Below are 20,938 nucleotides of genomic sequence, written 5' to 3'. Positions count from 1 at the left end.
ATTTTAACAAATTTCACTCAATAATAGAGTGTCATCTCTTCCGTATAGTAGTGCTAGTATCAATATTTACGAGAAAGAAATAGTTTTAGAAATTATGAAAATTTATGTGTACAGTTTGAATTATTTAGTAAAATGTTATTGACAGGATTAAAGTATCATTTGATCATCATGTGAAAAGTGGTTGATCGTAAGCTCGTGCAACTATCGCCTATTTGTAAATTGCAAGTACCCCATACCATATCCATCTACTTCACATGTCTTGCTTTTATCATTGTCACCATGCTTCTTCTTTCTCTCTGATATTTAACTAACCAGTGTCAGATTATTAATTTGCACCTGTTTTGCATTACTTGTCAACAGTCATCATAGATTCATAGGTTGAGCCAAGGAAAAAGATAGTGCACCAAAAGGGACTACCGTTATTGTTGTTTGTAATTAATTTATTGTGGGTCATAAATTAGACTCATCTGGGGCATCACAATAAAACTATATTTTATTTAAATGTTATTGCCTAACAATTTTAATGAATTATTACATTATCCGTTAGATAAATAGTATTGGTCCATATCTAACGCATATCATTATTAATCTTGATTTTATGTACCAAATTTTTTTTATTAATCTTGATTTTATTTTCTTCTTTATTTGAAATGAAGACCCTCTTTAACTCCATCATGCAGTGTTATTATATATTCAACCGATCATCGTTTCAATTGGGGTATTGAGTTATTCATTTAGTCAATATTATTGATTAAAACAATTTAAATATATAAGTGATAAAAAATAACTGTTAAAAATTGAGTTGATTATATTTTCATAACACACTGCCATCAAGAAAAGAAAGTGAGGTAATAATCCACTCTATGTGGTGCAAATGGCAAAGTTTAAAGTTTTATCGTAGATTAAATTGAAATGTCAAATGATAAGTTTTATTTATACAATTTCATTGTATAATAAAATGTATAATAAGAGATAGAAAAAATATAAAATAAGATAATTAATGTAATAGAAAAAAAAAATATCAATAAAATATATTGTGTAAATTATATAATCTAAATTAAGTTTGTGGTTGAAATTATAATTTATGTTTCTTCCGGGAAGAATAATAATGACATGGGCTCAGAACAGCGTGTAAGACGATCATAACCTACATGATTATGATTTTGGCAGAGGCAACAGCGAAACGGAAAAAACTCACAAAAAGAAAGGATTTATATTTAAAAGAAATTTATACAGTGAAACTTTTATATAAATTTTAAACTTATTAACATAAAAGTGACCGAAGAATAACGTAGATTTTCTTTTGTAGATTGTGTAGTTTATAGATATAGGAAGATAAATAAACAGATAAATAGATGTAGAGGAAAAAAATAGATATAGTCAGATAAGAAAGTTGGTATAAATTGAGGGAAATGTTTATATTCTGTAGTTTATGCACAGAATACTAAGTTTAATTAAAAATATCAAATTTAAGTTCTAAATATGAAATTATTATCTTGTTGAAAAAAATTTAAAAAAATATGATTATTTAAACTTTAAATATATGAAAGAAAAATTTCATTGTCTATAATATTTTTACTTAATTTGAATGGTATTACTTTCGAGAGAACTAAATAACTAATTTTATTAATTAAAATAATTTGTAATGGTATATTTGATTCGTATAAAATTTCTTTAAATCAGCAAAAGTCACTAATCATAAACTGAATTAGTCATTCTCATCCATAAAAAAACGGTGGTATACAAATAATGCAATCATATACACCCACTTGTTGTCTTCTCTGACATGACTGATGATTGGGCCCCTTGCTGGTTGAAACATTTTCTATGTGTTCCTTTTATATGAGTTTTTTTTTTTTTTTTTTTGAATAATCCTTTTATATGAGTTGGAGTAACATAAATTGCTGCGAAATCTCAGGATCAATTATTTTTGTGATGTAAATCAAGTATAAAATGGTGAAAACAGCCAGCCACCTATAGCCAATAAATATTTGTTGCAATTTATATTCATGTGAAGTTATTCTCCCACGCAAACATATATTAAATGATAAAAAAAAAAAACTCTATTATTACTAAGTGTCAATCAGGTTAAGCCACTGATAGGTTCTCCAAGTTCTTCGATGGGGGAGAAAATGGGAAAGAAAAAGTATTTTGTATCAAAAAATGATTAATTTAGTTTATTTTTTCTTTCTAAAAATAACTTTGAAAAATATTGGTTTACCAATAAGTAGTCATTACCTGTGATGCCCTCAAAGCTTTCGCTATCAGGACAATTTTGATTTCATCTCACAAGACAAAAATTATTCAAAATGTTGAACTGTGCAAGCAAATCGCATAAGTTCACCATTTCAAATGAATTTGAATCTTGAAAGCAAAAAGTTTTCGGCTAATAATGGAAAAGGTTCACAATAATTTCCAACAAAGCATAACTTTATATACATGAATTCAAATAAACGAGCGTCTATGCACCTTCATTATATCTCTTTTTCATTGACCGATGCACCTTCATTATTCTATCTCCCATATTTTAACACCTTTCATGTATATCTTATTCCTTTTTTTTCTAAAGGGGTAAGCAGAAAGTCTTTTGATTTGAATTAACGATCTACAATGTAACAGAAATGAAACACAACGTTTAACAAGCTTGTCTTTAAGTAAGAAATTGATTACAAAAATATTTTTAAATAAAAATAAGGTATAGAATATATGTCACAGTCATGCACTGGATCAACAGACACAAAGATGATCAGATGCATAACCTCAACATAAATACATGTCACATTAATTTGCTCTTTGGATTAATTAAAGACAAGCTAGGCTTAGGTTCTTGACGGTTCTTCTTCTGATCCACATGTCTCTGTATAATGTATCCCATCACAATATTAATAAAATAAAATAAAAAAGATTAGATTAATGGAGTGACATTGCATTAGGCATACCAAGTTACAATCGCATGACCATAAATAATCATATACAGAAAGTGACATATAATGTCAGGCGGCAAATTAAAAACAATGTAACAGTGTACGAAATTATATAGACATGTCTTCCTGTAACAATGTAACATAAATAGAGTGTCAGAGGTGGCCTCATATAACAAAGAAGGAGCTGCATATCCAGGAACAGTTTTAGAAACACAGAAATCTCTCGAGGGATTTCGCTGGACAACAAATTCATTAGTATATATGCTTAGGAGTTGAATTTTGAAGGAAAGGGAGGAGAGGGTAAATTTTTATTTTTAAATTAAAAGAGTTGTATGATTAACACATTAAATTTATTCTAATTTATCATTTTATATTTTTACTTTAAAAATTATGAAATTATAATATATTTATTAGACATGAAATGTTTGTTATCCCCTCTCGTTTCTTCTAAAACTGAACTCTAACATACCTTTAGAAAGATGATTTGGTCATCTTATATTTATCTCCTTTTTTTCAAACTGAATTCCTTCTTGCAGAGAGTAAAATAATTTTCCCACAAAACTTTGGCTAGGAGCAAAAACAGTGAGTAAATAATATATGTATCCACAGTATAAAAAAAATCATACTATCATCCAATAAAAAATTGTCATATTTGATAAATTTATTATTTTTTATGATAATTATTTTAAAGGTTATACTTATTATAATTTCTAATTAGTTGATAGTATAAAACCTCTAAACTAATAGTACATAGGAATTATACTCAAAAAGATAACCAACTGCAATAAGATGTAATGGAAAATCTACATAATCTATGTTTACAGTCCTTCCTATCAAAGGATGAAATAGAGGTTAAGTAGATAATCTTGTTAACAAGATGCGGTGTAGCCAGCAGCCAGCAGAAAGGGCTGTTCAATAGAGAAACAACTATCAACACACATGTAACGCTCACAAGACTGGAGATTCTAATGAAACATGTTAAATCTTACTTGCCATTATAGAGTTGTAGTTCGTAGCTTCTAATTTTAGTTCAAAAACTTTTAACTGAATATACATTGACGGTTGTCATTTGGCTTATAACAATAATTATGAATTTAAAAAATTCTTCATTGAAAGTTGGCTTGACTTTGTAACCAAGCAAGTCAAGTGATTTACAATATTTACGCACCCTACTTCCAATTTAACTAGACACCCTTGGTATTACTAATAAATGATCATGTGGTTGTTAATTGAAGTGAGTGCAGTACACTGGACCAGTGGGTGGGTGCACCTAAATGATAGTTAATAGCATAGGGAGATATGATTCCAGCATGGCTCATAATGAGATGTTTTAAAAGTTAAATCTGAAGTTGCTTGTAAGGAAATCATAAATTACAACTAGAAATCGGCCAATATCAGAAGATTTTCCTAAAATATTTTTGGAATTGTGAATTGTTATTACTTGTAACCTTATTCTGTCTTAATATCCTCTGTGTAAATGCGTTTTTGGTCTTGTACTCCTGTCAATCGCTGCTCTTCTATGATATCCAGATGTTGGGTTTTAAGATTGATTATATATGGTGTATTTGATCTGATTGCAAGAACCACCAAAGTTAGAGTCTATAATTTGATCCAATTCGTGAAACTTTGTTAGTTGTGAAGCCAACTTATGTTTTTTCTTTGCCTGCAGGCAAAAAAATATAATAAATAATAAAGTGTAGAAACTAAAAGACTATATTATATGAGGCCAGAAAAATATCAAAACGTCTTACTCCTGCTTGAACTGATTTACTATTACCATTGTCTCCAAGGCAGAGAAATTGAGGAAACTGGGTTATAAAATCAGTAGTAGAATCATCTATAGAAGCTCTAGCCGGAAAATTCGTAGTCCCTATTATATGGTCAAATTGTATTTTCTTTGAATCTCATTTGAGTACGAACAGCCTGAAGTACATTTCATTATTCTTCATCACATACTTCTCTGGCATCATCCTTATCAGAGACTAACTTCGTGCTCAGGCAAGCCAAATCTTATAACTGGGGCAACTTGGCAACACTTCATGTTTCATAATTCACCCCTATCATTTACGACTAAACCTACCATACCGAAGTGTGCATTCTACTCTTGCTAGTTGCCAGTTCATAAATCAAAACAATCTCACCTTATACCAAGTTCCAGTGCCAATGTGCTTGAAAAATGAAAATTCTTATGAATTTAAATCAATACATTAAATCAATTTGCAATTGCATCAACAAGAATTTGCAACAATGATCAATTCACACAAGGTTACATGGAATCGAAATCAATACCACTGCCCAACAAATTATTCAGAAAAGTAAAACCAAAAGTGCATTAACCTAAGAATCAAAACAATCAACATATGCTGATTCTTAAGACGAGTGGGATCTATTCTCAACAGATTAATTCATAGTACCTATAAGGCTATAACTACTACTATCACTGCTAATGGCAGACCTTCATCAGCAAAAATTAGAACATTGGTCACATGAGGAGGCAATCAGATTGACTATTATCTTGAAAGGATATAAACATAACCATGATTTTCTCCTTTACCAAAAACAAAAATAAATAAGGCATGAATTGAAAGTCTGATGTGCATTTAAATTTTCAAGTCTTCAACAAATAAGAAAACAATACATGAAATCCTAGACAACAAAATCACAGAATTCTCAGGAATAAACATCCTCATTGATGTGAATTAAATTGCTAGCACACTTAATTGAGCTAGCTTACTGACCAGTTACCCTATGTAACGCATACAATAACTGAAGTTTCAAAATTTAACTCACGAGCAATGCAACACCGGAAAACAGTAATACAGTATGTATAATCATTCATTGACACACCACAACGATCAACACTTGATCATACATGGAAATATCACCGCATACAAAAGAAATATTTTGAGAATAAACAAGAAAAGCATTACATAAATACCCAAAATGAGGTAGCAATGGCCGATCAGAGTTCCCAAATATATGCTAGAACTAGAAAGCATAGAATTGAGTGACTAAATTCATTATTAAACAATCAAATGGCAATTGGCATATCATTTCAGATCCAAAATTCAGACAATTGCCATTTGAGTTATCAAAATAACAAATAGCACTCCAAGTTAACATAGTTGCAAGAGATGCATTCAGAGGAAGATAAATGGATAGCATTCAAAATGCTTCTGCAGAAACAAAGAAATCAACCAGAGAGTACAGAAATACCGCAAATGCAATCAGAGTGCAATAGAGGAATAAATCCAAAATCAAATGACCTACTTTCCCTATCACCCTGACAACTTTCAAAAGTTCCACAGAACAAAAGTAACAGGCAATTCAAGAGAATGATAACCTATCAGTTCACTTAACATAATATCGAACAACCTAAATTTGATCAGAGTCTAGCCCTCGCTTTGGAAAATACACCCACAAAGTAGCAAAAGAACCCAACTTCTCCACACAAACAGTAGTTATTCTATTGAGTTCTGTAAAATCAATTGAGAACATAGATATTAAAGATATATCTAGAAAAAAATGGTCGATGAAAAAGGGGGAAAAACATCCTAAAATACATCACTTTAAGGGTTTTCAGGAGTGTCATGCTGCTGCTCAGTGTTATTGGCATCAGCTGGCTTCTCTTGATGCAGGACACGTCCTGTAAGAGCATCGACAGGGCGAGTATCACGTGGTCCACCTTTACGCCCCATTGCCACCATGGGCGGTGGGGGTAGCATTCCAGCTCGAAATAGAAGCCGCTCCACGGGCTCTGAAGGCTGAGCTCCAACAGAAAGCCAATACCTAAAGAAGAAAAGAGAAACCAACACTATCAGAAAAATGACCAGATGTTTCTCATCTCTGTCCCATTAACTCCACAAAGAAGATCCTAGGGTTTAATTAACAGTATCAGATCATACAACCAGAAACACTTCTATTCCTTCCTCAAAAACAACTAAATTTAACTCCAATCTTATAATTACTTTTCATTAACCATATTATCCACCAGCTTTGCCAATCTGCTATGGCTAACCGGGAGATATAAGGTGGGTTGGATGCATGATTATTAAACTCTCAAATTAACTCGCTAATTCTTACGAGTTTATGAGTCCACTTACCCTCTGCGAGTTGACTCGTGTGTAAACTCTCTTTTTAGTAGACTCTATAAACTCTAAATAAACTCGGTAGACTCTTGAGTTTACCATCGAGTCAACGAGTCAGTAAGTTAAAAAAAATTAGACCAAAATGTAAGTCATTTTGGATTGTTTTTCTATCTATTTAGTATTCAGCATACCTTCATTTAGTGTATTGTTCCCAAATAAATAAAAAAATCACCTTTAATAACATCAAACTCTCGATGAGAATGATCTACCACTACTATAACTATTATCTAGTAGTTATGCATTATTAGACTTGGTTATTTAAGTATTATGAAATTTATGATTTATTATTTTGTTTTATTATATTGTTGAAATGTTTAATTGGTATGTTATTTGTAGACATTTTATTATTATTTTATATAAAGTGGACTCTTATGAGTCCTCAAGTTGAATCTACGAGTCGAGTCTATGGAACTCTCACGAGTTTACATAAACTCTCGAGTTTGATAACCATGGTTGGATGGCTAAGGGAAAAGGGAAGAGGGGAAAGGTAGTGGGTTCGATCCGCTCTGCTAACAAAAACTAACATTTGCCAATGAATAAAAAGGGAGTCTGCCTGACTTAGTGGAGTCTAGCTGGTCATTATTAGTGGAGTCTCTCCTCCCAACCATGTTTACATAGCTTACATTGCTTAACAGGACCAACAACTTGTGGGCAATCTTATTGAAATATCTACTTAGATATAATTCGATTCAATGATAATAAAAAAAGAATGTTCAAAATATACGATAGCAACGGTCAGTGATTGTTTACCCCCAAATTGGCATAGAAAGAAAGAGTCACACTTACTTCACTCTGTCGAAGTTGAGACCCATTCTCTTGCCACCATCTTGACCTGTAAGCATCGATTAGAAGCGCGTATCAAATTAAATCATCTTTGAGAATTAGAAAATAAAAGGGGGAATAGTGAAGTGAGAAGGAACCTGGTAAGGGATTGTAGTAACCGAGAACTTCGAGGTGTTTGCCATCTCTTGGTGATCTGCTATCAGCGGCCATAACTCGATAGAAGGGTTTGTTCTTACACCCCAACCGGGATAGCCTAATCCTCACCACCATTTTCCAACCCCTCTTGTGTTCTTCCAAACCTGTTCGATCGTGGAGAGAAGAGAGAATCACGCTCAACAATAGGGCTCTGGGTTTAGTTGCCAAACGACACTTCGTCGTTCTGGCTATGTGTCGTTCACTACTTTTGCGCGGAACGACGACGTATCCGGCTGCTGGTGATGGAAATTAAAAAAATAAGTAAACAAAAAATTGAAAATGTCACATAAATAAAATCGTGTTAATCGTATGTTTGCGTACGACTCAAATTGTATTGATGATTATTTCTCCCCTAAATTATATTAATTATTCTCAAATTTCATGAAATTACGTAACTTTTCATTTTCTTACATTTATCACATTTTTTTTTATCATATGTTAGGAGGTGTTAGTCTAATGTATAAAAAATGTTGATAAAATAATTTTGAAACAATCAAGAGGTTAGGATTCATTTGGTAGAGTGAGAAGAAATAAAATGAAAATAAATTAAGAAGGTAAAAAAAGGTATAAAAAAACTTTCTTAAAATAATTCTTTTTTATTCTCATGGATATTCTCTTTTAAAGATAATCATATTTGATACACTTTCAAATACTAAATATGAACGTATTTTTCAACAAAAATTTAAATGTAAATTCACCATTTTATGATATATTGATTCCTAACTTTAATATGATTATTTTAAAAAATGCATTATGTTTTAATTTAAATAATAAAGTATAACCTCTCTGAATATGTGAATATTGCATTATTCTTCCCTCCTATGTTAAAAAATAGTTTTCTCTCCTAACAAATTCAAATATATGATACTTTACTCCTTTTAATTAAAATTTGATATTTTTTAAAAAAATAATTCTTAAAACACATCGTTCTCCTCTCTCTTTAAATAATGAGAAAGGTCTCTGTATGATACTTCAATACCACCCCAACACTCACTTTACAAAAAAAATTCCTAGATTTAGTTGCGTGAATAATAACATTAATACCCGTGAATGTCCACGGTCATACAAGTCTTGTGTTTAAATTAATATTCAAAATTGATAAATGAAATAAATAATGTTAGTTAAAAATATGACAGTAATTAAATTAAAACCCCATTCAAAAGTATTTTATAAAACATAATCATAAGACATAAAAAATAGAAATTAAAAATATTTTGCAAGCATAATCTTTTAGCAAATAAGTAACGTGATTTTTTTTTCTTGAATTAAGGAAGCATGATATATTTCTAAGGAACATGATTTTTTTGTTGTTGTTGAACTAAGGAATGTGATCTATTTATTAGCAAATTAAGATTATGGAACCTGTTTTTTTTTTTTTGAAGTAAGGAATGTAGTGTTGTTGGTACTAAGGTACCTATATCTACACATGTACTTGTTAAAATTTGTGGATAATTACTCATACCTTGTTGGATCAAACGTTTATCATTAGGTCAAAAGTTATAACTGTTAACAAAAGACAACTTTAGTTCCTTAAAGATTCTTAAAGTCGCATCAAGTTGAAGGGCGTGTGATCATTATAGGTGTCATGGGGTGAGATGTTAAGCCCATCAAATCCATATGAGACGATGGATGGTTAGATGTTAAACTAACAATCTCTCCCCGATGGTATCACGGTAAGGTCATAGATTTAAACTTATGACCTTACTTTGATATCACTTGTTGGATCGAGTGCTTACCATTAGGCTTAATTGTTAGCAATAACATGACTTTATTTCCTTAAAGATTTGCAAAGTTGCGTCTATCTCAATGGGTTCTTGCGCCCATTATAGGCCATATCGGGTGCGATGTTAAGCCCATCAAATCCACATGAGATATTGAATGTTAAGTTAACATTTCTCACCTTCTTGCGTGCTTCTTGACTATGTATTGTCTTGTAATCACAATCTCAAATCAAACCATTAGTAGCTTAAGTATAGAAGACTTAGAATTTGCTTTTTGATAGTTTGTTGTCATTAAACTTAACTTTAGAAAGAGTTTTGTTTCAAAAAGTTATGCACATTTACTACTTTATTTAGGATGAGTGAAACATTTGACTTACTATGTAAATGTTCAAATTGTGAAATACCTTTATTTGAAACCATGTGATTTTTAGAATAATGAGATTTGAATGTATTTTGAAAATTGTTAAGGATTATGAGATTTAAAAAAGAATGAAACATTATATTATTTCATAAAACAATGTGTCTATCCATAAAAATTGTAATTGGAAAATGATAAGAAACGGGAAACACACAATATTTAATAGGCAACTAGATTGTTACAAATGATAAGTAATTGGAAAACACAATGAATGGCATGATCTGCCCTTGACCTCATTTTTTGTAAAATGAATCACTACAAATCAAAATTATAAATACCAAATTATATTGCTTATACAACACCTTTTGAATATCATTTTGTCTTTGTTACGATAATTATTGTATTCTTTTTATTTCATTTTTTGTTTATTACATACACCATTTTTTACAACCCTCATAAATATAAAGAATATGGTCATTACACTATAATCAACTTAGACTATGTCGTCTTAATAAAAGATAAACAAGCATCAATCTCTACATTTATTCATCATTATTGACAGAAATTAAAGAGGGGGAACAAAACGTGTAGTAAATTGCACTTCTGAAAGAAAATAGATGAAAATGGTGGTTCTGGAAAGTGAATCTAATCACGAGGTGATAAGAGGTGGTAGATTGAAAACAAAGCAACCAAATAACAGTTTTTCTCAAGATGACATTGTTTTCATCATGGAAGTAACTAATGTGAAAGAGGACAAAGTTAGGATTATTTTTAAGGGTATTGGTCCACAACCAAAAAGTATTCAAAATGGTGAAGGATCCTAATACAAACCCAATTGTGTCACGGGGTGAAGCTAGCTCTTCTGAAAGGGAAGAGATGAAAATAATGGTTCCTGAAGGTGAATCCAATCATGAGGTAATAGGAGGTGGTAGATTGAAAGCAAAGCAATCAAACAATGTTGGTTCTCAAGATGACATTGTTTTCATCAAGGAAGCGACTAATGTGAAAGGTGACAAAACTATGATTATTTTTAAAGGGATTGATCTACAATCGTTCTTGAAAAACATATTCAAAATGGTGGAGGATCCAAATACAGGCTCAATTGTGACATGGGATGAAGCTTGTCACAGTTTTGTAATTTGGGACTTTTCACTAGTTTTACAAAATCCTTCTTCCCAAGTACTTCAAGCATGATAACTTCTCCATCTTCCTATGCCAATTCTCCAATTTCTTGTTTTTTTTTCTTTACATATTGCATTCACTATTCATTTCAATGCTTAAGAGTTTTCACTTTTTTAAAAAAATTGTTTATTTTAAGCTTTTACAAAATGTAAAATATAATTATTAATTTTAGGAAAAACACAAAACATTAAACCTTAACCTGCACTTAATTTGTGCATTTGTACTTAAATGTTGAGTGTTTGTTTCATGCTTGGCAATAACAAGTTGTCTTAGTAAGTTGCTTTTTGCATAAGTAAAATTATTCTAAAGTAGCAATTAGGAAAAGAAAAGAAGAGAGAGAAAGTTACAAGTATAATAAGTGATATAATTAAAAAAAAAATTAATTGAGATTAAAAACTAGATAGAAGAGAAAATGAGTTTAAAGGTGTATACTTGTTGTTCATTTTTAGATTACACAATTATAATTAAATTTTTTTAAAAAAAACATATTGTTGAAAGATGAAACTATTTATAAATAGAAAATTACAAAGATAAATTCCCATTTTAGCTTATCTTAACAAAGCAATAATTTGTTTTATTAGGCTTAAATATGTTATTGATCTTTGAAACATAGTAGCATTTTACTTTTGGTTCCTAGATTCTTTTTCTTGACTTTTGGTCTTATACAATTTTTTTTATAGTTTTGGTCCTTAATATTTTGTTTTTGTTCTTTTAACATATTTATTTTTTGGTTTTAGTCCCTATAATATTTTTTTAATTTTGAATTAGTCTCTTTGAAAATATTTGATAGGAACTAAATGCAAATGACCAACATATTATAAGGACTAAAATAAAAAATAGATTGATTAAAAAGATCAACACAAAATACCAAAGACCAAACAAAAAAAAGGACTTTTATAAGGACCAAAAGTGAAGCAAATTTTTTTAGGGACCAAAAGCAAAAATGACAATATTTCAAGGACCACAACACACATTCAAGGCTTTTTATTACTTTAAAAAAAACTGAATTATTATTTTTGAAATTTAAATAAGTAACCATGTAATTAATAATTTGATACTCTCAAAAATTAATTTGTGCGAGTATTGATTTTACCAATTAAAAGCACACAATTATGTAGGGCTATATATTGTATTAAAATTGAATTTCTGTAGTGGTAACTTTGGTGTTTATCTTTATTTTCATTGTATATCGGTTTAGGAAGGTTGATGTATAGTATTAGGAGTTTGCACACGAAGGATTTTAGGGTGGAAGAGGCATTTGTTGAATAATATCACAAATAATAAGTTGTGTAATCAACAACTTCAAAATAGAGCATTCATGTCCATGAAGTATGGCCTGAAAAGTAAACTTTAGGAGCTTAAGAAGGAGCAAAGCATGTTATCATCGGTGATTATGAAGCTCACACAACAACATGAGGATTCACATGTTCAAATGACCAATGTTGAGGAGGGGTTCAGTGTGTTGAGTTAAAGCAACCTCAAATACTGACTTTCCTCACAAAAATGGTTCAAAGGTTTGATAGTGTTGTGAAATTAATGCAAGAGGTGAAGCAAGAAGATGGACTTGATAGGCCAAACATGGTTAAGGGACACAAATTGTCAAGCACGAACACCACCCCAAATGTTGGTTATAAACAACAAGGTTGTACAAAATAATCTCTTGTTTGAGACTAAGTCTATGACTATCATCTATCGTCCCATGAAAGATTATTTATGCAAATATTTACAAGGGTTAAATATTAATGATTATGATGTGTCACATGCATATGATGTTGTGTTAGAAAAACTAATGGGGGAGACTTTAGGTGAGGATATAAATGTGAATGACTCAAATATCTATCACGAGTTTGAGAGTATAATAAACAATTGGGTTGAGTCCACAAGTGGATTCGTAGAGCAAACTACTTGAATATGCTCAACTTGATAGTGTAAGCTGCTATAAACTTTTTCAATCTTTTGGGTTTGAAATTTTTGTCCCATCGAGTTTTCTTTCATATAATTGTGTATTTATAGGTTGCAACTTACAACGTGAAATTTATGTTGATATTCTACTACAATAAAATGATATAGGGCTAAAATATGTAAGACTTAATTGATTGCTCAAATAAATTTTATAAAATCAAGGAGAATTTTTTTGCTTTTGTTTTGGTTGAGTCTAAGTTATACGCTGATAATATTTTGTAATTCAATTTCCCTAACTTTTGTGTGGGTAGATTTTGGTTTTCCCAACTTCTATAAAGTCATTTACCAGGCTATTAATATATGAGCCTTTCATATGACATAACAAATAATTTGTTTTGTTGCTATTACGTAATATGGTTAAATGACTATATTTATCCTTTATCTTTTTTTTGTGCAATTTGGACCTTTATCTTTTAAAAAGGTCACTTTGATCCTTTATTTTATTTATTTTGTTCAAATGATCCATCATCTTTTAAAAAGTTCACTTTATTATTTATCTTATTTAAGAGGTTCAAAATGGTCGTGTATCTTTAAAAAAGTTCCACTTTAGTCCTTTGGTTCATGAAGATTTATGTCATTTGTGCTTAACATACAAAAATTGTGATCCATGTTATGTGTGATTGCAAATAGGTTAAACAAGTATGAAAATTATTTTTGGTCCTCTTATACTAACCCTTCTTGCATTAACATCTTATCATTCTTTTGGATTTGAACAATAGATTTAAAATTATATACTAGTTTTTTTGTTTTTTTCAATAACTATAATTATTTCATGATAGATTCAATGACATGTTTAAAATGTGATATAATAATATACCTATACTATAAAGGAGTGGTCAGGGTGGAAAATTTATAAGAGGGTTATTAGGTTACGTGGATGACGAAATTAAAGGTGACCGTCACAAAAATATTGCATCGAGCAGATGATGAATATAGTCGTATAAAGAAAGCATGATTGACCTTAGCACATAAGACAAACATTAATTTAATCAGAAAAGTGCAAAAGGGAACAATATGTTTGACATTTTTTATTCCAAAAGATAAGAAAAATATATATGACACATGCAACTTGAACAATATTAAAGAAAGAAAAAAGTATGTGTGATGAGAGGAAAAAAGTCTAATAACCAATAGACAAAAAAGAAAAAAATATAGAAAAAACTCAAGGATTTGAGTGAGATTGTTTAATAGATATTTTATACTAAAAAGTATGATGAAGTCCTTCTTAAAAAATAATTATTCAAAATTTCTATATTTTTGAATATCAAAAGACTTTTTATAAGTTATAAAAAATCTTAATTGAATGTCATCGAATTTTCTTGTCCTCCTTAAAAAATCTTAAAAGTCTTTATCATAAAACTTATTTATACCATTTAAAATTTTCTATTGAATACTACAAGACTATTTTTTATAAAATCCTTTAAAATCATAAACCAATACACCGCGTGATTCTCCCTTGGTAAGATCAATAAATACCGTCATCAAGTAAAATAAGCAATAAGCTATATGAAACTAATACTAATTGATATGAATAAGTGTATAATATTTTTTTTGGCTTAAATATATTTTTGGTCCCTTTATTTTTCAAAATCTGCAATTTTGGTTTCCTTATCTAAAAACGAGACATTTAATTTTCATATTTTTCAAAATCTATAATTTTAGTCTCTATATTTTAAAATAGAGACATCTAATCCTTCAATTTTATAAAATCCACAATTTTGATCATTTTATCAAATTTAAAAAATATTGATTAGTAAGAAATTAATATGATGTGATCCAAATTTAATGACATGACACATAATTATTTGTTTAATATAGTCAATGTTAATCTCTTAGTTGTCACACTTTCATTTTGACAAAAGGATTAAAACAACATATTTTTTTAAAAGTAAAAGACTAAATGTTTATATTCTAAAATAAAAGACTAAAATTGTGAATTTTAAAAATAAAAGTAGTAAATATTTTTATTTTAATTGAGAAGACCAAACTTACAAATTTTAAAAAATAAGTGAACCATAATTATATTTAAACTTTTTGTTAAGTGAGGAAGTGAAAGAGTAATGAACACATAGTAAATACCTAAGGACTTTTGTATATATTATAAAAATATTTAATACATAAATCACTAAGACCGTATACTTGCAATATAATTTTCATAAGTTAACAATACAATTACATCATTATTTCAGTTTAAAATATTGTGTAATTTGATTTTTTTTCAAAATTTATTTTTTATGTTTACTTGAATTGATCAATATTATTCTTACTTTGTACGAGAAATTTTGACTATCATATTTAAGAAAATGATTTCTACTTATATATATATATATATTAAGATTAAGTTAAGATAAGATTAAAATTAAGATTAAGAATATTATTATTATTAAGATAAGACTGTATTTATTTTAATGTAAAATTATTTATTTGATCTTTATAGTTTTATGATTTTTATCTTTTTAGTCTTATAGTTTGAAAATGATTTTTTTAGTTCCTATAGTTTATATTTTAATTCTTTTTTAGTCCCTATAGTTAAAAAGTATTTTTTTAGTCTTTATAGTTTGTATTTTAATTCTTTTTAGTTCTTATAGTTTGAAAGTGATATTTTTAGTCCTTATCATTTGTATTTTAATTACCTTTTAGTTCTTGCTACAAAAAATATATAAAAATAATTAATTACAAATTATTTATAAATTATCAACTATTTTTTATTACAAATTATCTTGCGATAAATTAGTTACAAATTACTTATTAATATTTTTATAGTTAATTGTAATGGATAATATTGATGATAAGGACTAAAAGAGAATTAAAATATAATGTTTATAGACTAAAAAGACCACTTTCAAACTATGGTAACTAAAAGAAAATTAAAATGCAAATTATAAGGACTAAAAAAAAATTACTTTCAAACTACACTGACTAAAAAATAATTAAAATGTACTTTCAAACTACAAAGAATAAAAAAATAAAAATATTAAAACTATACAAATCAAATGAATAATTTAGTCTTATTTTAATATTATTCCTTCATTTGTGTTAAACTCCCTTATTGTTGAGGATGTATTTCAATTTGATTCCCATGTTGAGGTAATATTTTTTTTTATGCTGTTGAGGTAACATAATCTTGGGTTTGGGGTGTTTCTTGTCTAATCCATTCTTACCCCGGTTACTTTTATATACATTAAGATGAGATTAAGAATTTTTTGAAGCAAGAGTAAGAGGAGATATTAAGATTAAGATTTTTAATTAAAAATTTAAAAATAAACAAAGAGAGGGGAATGTTTGTTTTTTTGTTTAAAAGGAGGGAGAGGAGAAGAAGGATTATAGACGCCATCGTCAAACCCTGCTTACCATTTTCACTTCTCTCTCTCTCTTTAGGGTTTTGGCTCTCTCTCTCTCTCTCCCTCCTTATTCCTTTCTACCTCTCACACCCTTCTCAATGACCAACAACAACGACAACATCGCCGTGACAGATCTCACTTCCGGTTCGCATCTCCTTCCTCTCACACTTAATTCTTTTTTTTTCTTCCTTTCTTCCTTTTTCTCAATCATCTTTTTTTATTTCCCTCTGTGTAGCCCTCAATGAAGAGAATCGCGCCGACCTAGTCAATGCTCTCAAGGTATCTCAATCCCTGAAATACGAAAATTTTCTTTTTTCTTTCTGTTTCTGTCAGTTTGAAGAATGATTGGATTCTTTTGTGTGCGTTGCTGGAACACAAGTTTTATGGTTGGGTTTCGGTGTTTGGGTAATTGGTTAATTTATTTATTTATTTTTAGTATATAATTTATGGGTGTTTGAATTTTGTACGCAGAGCAAGATTCAGAGTCTGGCTGGGGCTCATTCTGATGTTCTGGAGACTCTATCCCCCAATGTCAGGAAGCGTGTTGAATCTCTTAGAGAGATTCAGGTATATCCTCATTCCTCCAATTTCGTAAATTTTTTCAGTTTTGATGCCTACTATTGTGGATTGTTTATGCTTTATCCCTTTGTCGGTTTATTGTATAGTTCATTGAATTCATTATGATGTTGGTGCATTTAAAAGATCACGTTTGCTAGGGATAATTGGTTTCTAGAGTTTCTGATTTCTTTTGGACTCTTGTATAATCAGAAATTTAGCTTTGGCTGAGGTGAAGCATTTTTTGCTATGATGTAATTTTTTTTTCATTATTTCATTTATTTTTCTTGACTTTTTTTTTGTACCGAGTAATTATTTATTTTTAATTGTGAGGGAAAAATAATTGTTTTGAGTTATGATTTTGATTGGAGTTTGATCTCTATGGTTAGACCTTTTTCATTGATTGTTTTGACACGAGCTTCTCTGTTATTAATAATTTTTTTTTAATTTAGCTATCTTGCAAAGATGAGCGAATGTGGTACTGTATAATGTGAGCTTCTGAATTTGTTTATTACAGGGTAAACATGATGAAATAGAGGCAGACTTCTTGAAGGAGAAAGAAGCTCTTGAAGCCAAGTACCAAAAATTGTATCAGCCATTGTACACAAAGGTATCCTGATGATTCTGTAATGTAGAGACTTGCATATGATGTTTAAGTTTTCTTTTAATGTGTTGCATAATTCGGTTGCATGATCTGCTTGTCATGGATACCAAACTTGATGACATTTTGTTTCTGTTATTCAATTTGAGCATACGTTCCTTAAATCAGTTTTGAAATTCTTGATTTTGATTTGTATTGGATTGTTTGATTTTTTTTATTAATAGCTTTGTCACTGAACTTATTATAAATGGATGCAGCGCTATGAAATCGTAAACGGTGTTATTGAAGTGGAAGGGGCAGCAAATGAAACAACAGATGAATCAGAAGAGGATAAAGGTAGTGAGTATAGAAATGGCACCTTATTCTTGTGTTGTTTCAATTTGCTGATATAGCAATTTGCTTGTGACTTGTGTAGAGAAAGGAGTGCCTTCTTTTTGGCTCAATGCAATGAAAAATAATGACGTGTTAGCTGAAGAGGTTAGTCAATGGTGTTCCAACTGTTAACTTCTTCCCCCTGAATGTTCTGACTTATGAGTTTTGCATCAAAGTTCCATTTTTAGATGGTCCAAAAAAAAAAAAAACTTTTTTAGTGATCCTTTCACTGCTTCTTTATTAACTAGATTTCAGAGCGTGATGAAGGTGCTCTCAAGTTTCTTAAAGATATCAAGTGGAGCAGGATAGAAAATCCTAAAGGATTCAAGCTTGAGTTCTTCTTTGATACCAATCCTTACTTTTCAAATACCATCTTGACAAAAACATATCATATGATTGATGAGGACGAACCTATATTGGAGAAAGCCATTGGGTATGCTGTTCATTTTACCTGATGCTATTATGTAATCTGTTTCCATTTGTTCACAATCATGTCAAAAGGTTCTGGCTCGATGTTGATTAAGGTTTGATTGCTGCCTTTTTTTTGTTCAATAGGACGGAAATTGAATGGTACCCGGGAAAATGTTTGACTCAGAAGGTTTTGAAGAAAAAGCCTAAGAAGGGTTCAAAGAATGCTAAACCAATTACCAAAACCGAGAGCTGTGAAAGTTTCTTCAATTTTTTCAAACCACCAGAAGTCCCTGAGGATGATGTTGACATTGATGAAGATTTGGTATGACAGTCTGTCCCAATAAACCTAAGGCTAAAAATATGAAGCTTTTGTCTATTGCTATAATAACTTAATTTTTTCAACAGGCCGAGGAACTTCAGAATCAGATGGAACAAGATTATGACATTGGGTATGCCTAATTGCTACCTTTTGCTTGTATGAGCTACCTTATATATGAGCTACCTTATATTTTTCTTGTCCAAGCTGTTGCTTGCTCTTAGCATAATTTTTCTTGTCCAAGTTGTTGCTTGCTCTTACATTAATTTTTCTTGTCCAAGTTGTTGCTTGCTCTTAGCATAATTTTTCTTGTCCAAGTTGTTGCTTGCTCTTAGCATAACTGTTGTTGCTACTTGCACCTGTATTCTTGAATCTGTTCTTAGTTAATCTTGATTCCTGTGTAGGTCAACAATAAGAGACAAAATTATCCCTCATGCTGTATCATGGTTTACTGGGGAGGCTGTTGAGGGAGACGAGTTTGAAGACCTGGAAGATGATGAGGATGGAGATGACGATGAGGATGATGAAGAGGAGGATGAGGACGAAGATGATGATGACGGCGATGAAGAGGAGGAAGACAGTAAGACTAAAAAGAAGGTATACTGTTAATTGATATGGAGTGTTGAAACCTTGGTTTATTCTTTATTTTATTTGAGGTTTGAACGTGAGTTAATGCATTTGTTTTTCACCTGCACTGTGTTGTCAATTTCCTCTGGAATGTTGCTGCAGTCATCTGCTGTTAAGGTGAGATATTTTGATTTTGTGATCTGAATGAAATTATATGGACACATGATTTTGCCCAAGATATGTCATGTGTTTTCTGTTATAAATTTGTTTTGCTTGATGTTGTATACTTTACATTCTTTATTTTTCATTGCTCTGGTCATTGCATTCCTGATTTCCATTTTGGGTTATAAATTTTCAGAAGAGTGGAAGGGCACAGGCTGGTGATGGTGAGCGACCTCCAGAGTGCAAGCAGCAGTAATTGTTTATTTCTTCGGAGTGTCATGTGGCTGATGGGTGTTTTTGAGGTCCTATGGTGCGCCTGATGGAAAAGTGGGTTTCAGTTTCATGCAATTTTTCATGGTCCTTGATTCATTTTCCTCCTTAGATCCTATAGTCTGAATTTATTGAGAGTCCATTTCTTCTTTTTCCCATCCATTTTGAGAGAATGTGGGGTTATATTATAGTCAGGGATGCTGTGATTTGTTACTGTTGGAATTTCATTCCAGATACTTAAAATATATCATAGGTTGTGCTTTGTTGCTATTATTTTTCTTATTAATTTATTTATTCACAATTTTGTTAATTTGAATTAGTATTGCGGTAAGAAGTACTTTTTGTCCATTCCAAGAAATTGCAGGTCTTCAATTTCATATTTCAATGATAAATTTAAGGTTAAATATGTTTTTAGGTTTGCAAGTAGGGCAACATTTTCCCAGTCCTTAAAAAAACATTTTTTTTTTCCAATAGAAGCATAGGAGGTCCCTTTTAGAGATCTGGCTGTAATGTTTGAGTAAAAATTAAAGTAATAAGGTGAGGCAAATGTACTGTAGCAAGGTTGCTCCTCGAGTCCTTGTAATTAATGAACAAAAGATATTTAAACATTTGGCATCCTCTCAGCATACCTAACATTAGAAACTTCAAGAAGCATTAACTAGAAGCCTAGCACTATGGTGTAAGGACATACCTCACCAAAAAATTGGTCTAGTTCACAAATATGCAAAGAATTGAACTGAAGTGCAGATACCATATTATTCCTCATATCCTTTATGGCAAGTGCAGTCCAAATCACAGTCCTCCACATCATATAAAGACCACCGTTGCAAAAGGTGCCATGTAAAGTTGATTGAAGGTTCATTAGCTCAATTATTTTGGTTTACAAGTGAAGTGAACAATAGTTGGACTTAGTGCCATAAGAGTCTATAAAGTTCATTAGCTCAATTATATTGGTTTGATAAGGGCAAAAGGATAGACTTACTACCCCTATGGGGGTAACAAATAGATGAAAACTTGGTTTCTTGGCAGCAAAAAAATGTTGCATATGAGATAGAGATTTTATTTAGTTT

The 20,938-nt window shown here is 30.4% G+C and overlaps 2 protein-coding genes across 3 annotated transcripts; one reads left to right on the top strand and one right to left on the bottom strand.

The window, feature by feature from the left end:
* Positions 1 to 6,137: 6,137 nt before the first annotated feature.
* On the bottom strand, positions 6,138 to 8,274 carry LOC114425918 (30S ribosomal protein S16-2, chloroplastic/mitochondrial-like). The gene is made up of 3 exons (XM_028392898.1): positions 7,993 to 8,274; positions 7,859 to 7,904; positions 6,138 to 6,713 (listed from the first exon to the last, which is right to left on the bottom strand). Exons 1-3 carry the CDS (start codon positions 8,123 to 8,125, stop codon positions 6,494 to 6,496), a joined length of 399 nt encoding a protein of 132 aa, XP_028248699.1. The 5' UTR covers positions 8,126 to 8,274; the 3' UTR covers positions 6,138 to 6,493.
* An 8,302-nt stretch (positions 8,275 to 16,576) lies between these two features.
* On the top strand, positions 16,577 to 20,178 carry LOC114368057 (nucleosome assembly protein 1;3-like). Of its 2 annotated transcripts, XM_028325405.1 has the most exons (12): positions 16,577 to 16,758; positions 16,850 to 16,893; positions 17,086 to 17,181; positions 17,687 to 17,779; positions 18,028 to 18,106; positions 18,186 to 18,247; positions 18,391 to 18,575; positions 18,698 to 18,875; positions 18,959 to 19,002; positions 19,274 to 19,466; positions 19,599 to 19,613; positions 19,795 to 20,178. In XM_028325405.1, the coding sequence occupies exons 1-12, from the start codon at positions 16,713 to 16,715 to the stop codon at positions 19,852 to 19,854; spliced, it is 1,095 nt and encodes a 364-aa protein (XP_028181206.1). In that variant the 5' UTR covers positions 16,577 to 16,712; the 3' UTR covers positions 19,855 to 20,178. The 2 variants fall into 2 exon arrangements, with proteins under 2 accessions (XP_028181206.1, XP_028181207.1); XM_028325406.1 differs by lacking the exon at positions 19,599 to 19,613.
* Positions 20,179 to 20,938: the final 760 nt, after the last annotated feature.

The sequence above is a fragment of the Glycine soja genome, chromosome 9, assembly GCF_004193775.1.
Source record: "Glycine soja cultivar W05 chromosome 9, ASM419377v2, whole genome shotgun sequence".
Classification (NCBI taxonomy): domain Eukaryota; kingdom Viridiplantae; phylum Streptophyta; class Magnoliopsida; order Fabales; family Fabaceae; genus Glycine; species Glycine soja.
Note: the sequence above shows the minus strand (reverse complement) of the source record. Positions and strands in the feature narration are given on the sequence as shown.

Excerpts from the sequence above, each read along its gene's own strand:
- LOC114425918 (XM_028392898.1), bottom strand. The coding sequence starts at position 8,125 with ATGGTGGTGAGGATTAGGCTATCCCGGTTGGGGTGTAAGAACAAACCC. Across the intron at positions 7,905-7,992 it reads TTACTACAATCCCTTACCAG|GTCAAGATGGTGGCAAGAGA; the intron begins GTTCCTTCTCAC and ends CGATGCTTACAG. Across the intron at positions 6,714-7,858 it reads CTCAACTTCGACAGAGTGAA|GTATTGGCTTTCTGTTGGAG; the intron begins GTAAGTGTGACT and ends TTTCTTCTTTAG.
- LOC114368057 (XM_028325405.1), top strand. The coding sequence starts at position 16,713 with ATGACCAACAACAACGACAACATCGCCGTGACAGATCTCACTTCCG. Across the intron at positions 16,759-16,849 it reads CGTGACAGATCTCACTTCCG|CCCTCAATGAAGAGAATCGC; the intron begins GTTCGCATCTCC and ends CCCTCTGTGTAG. Across the intron at positions 17,182-17,686 it reads AATCTCTTAGAGAGATTCAG|GGTAAACATGATGAAATAGA; the intron begins GTATATCCTCAT and ends TGTTTATTACAG.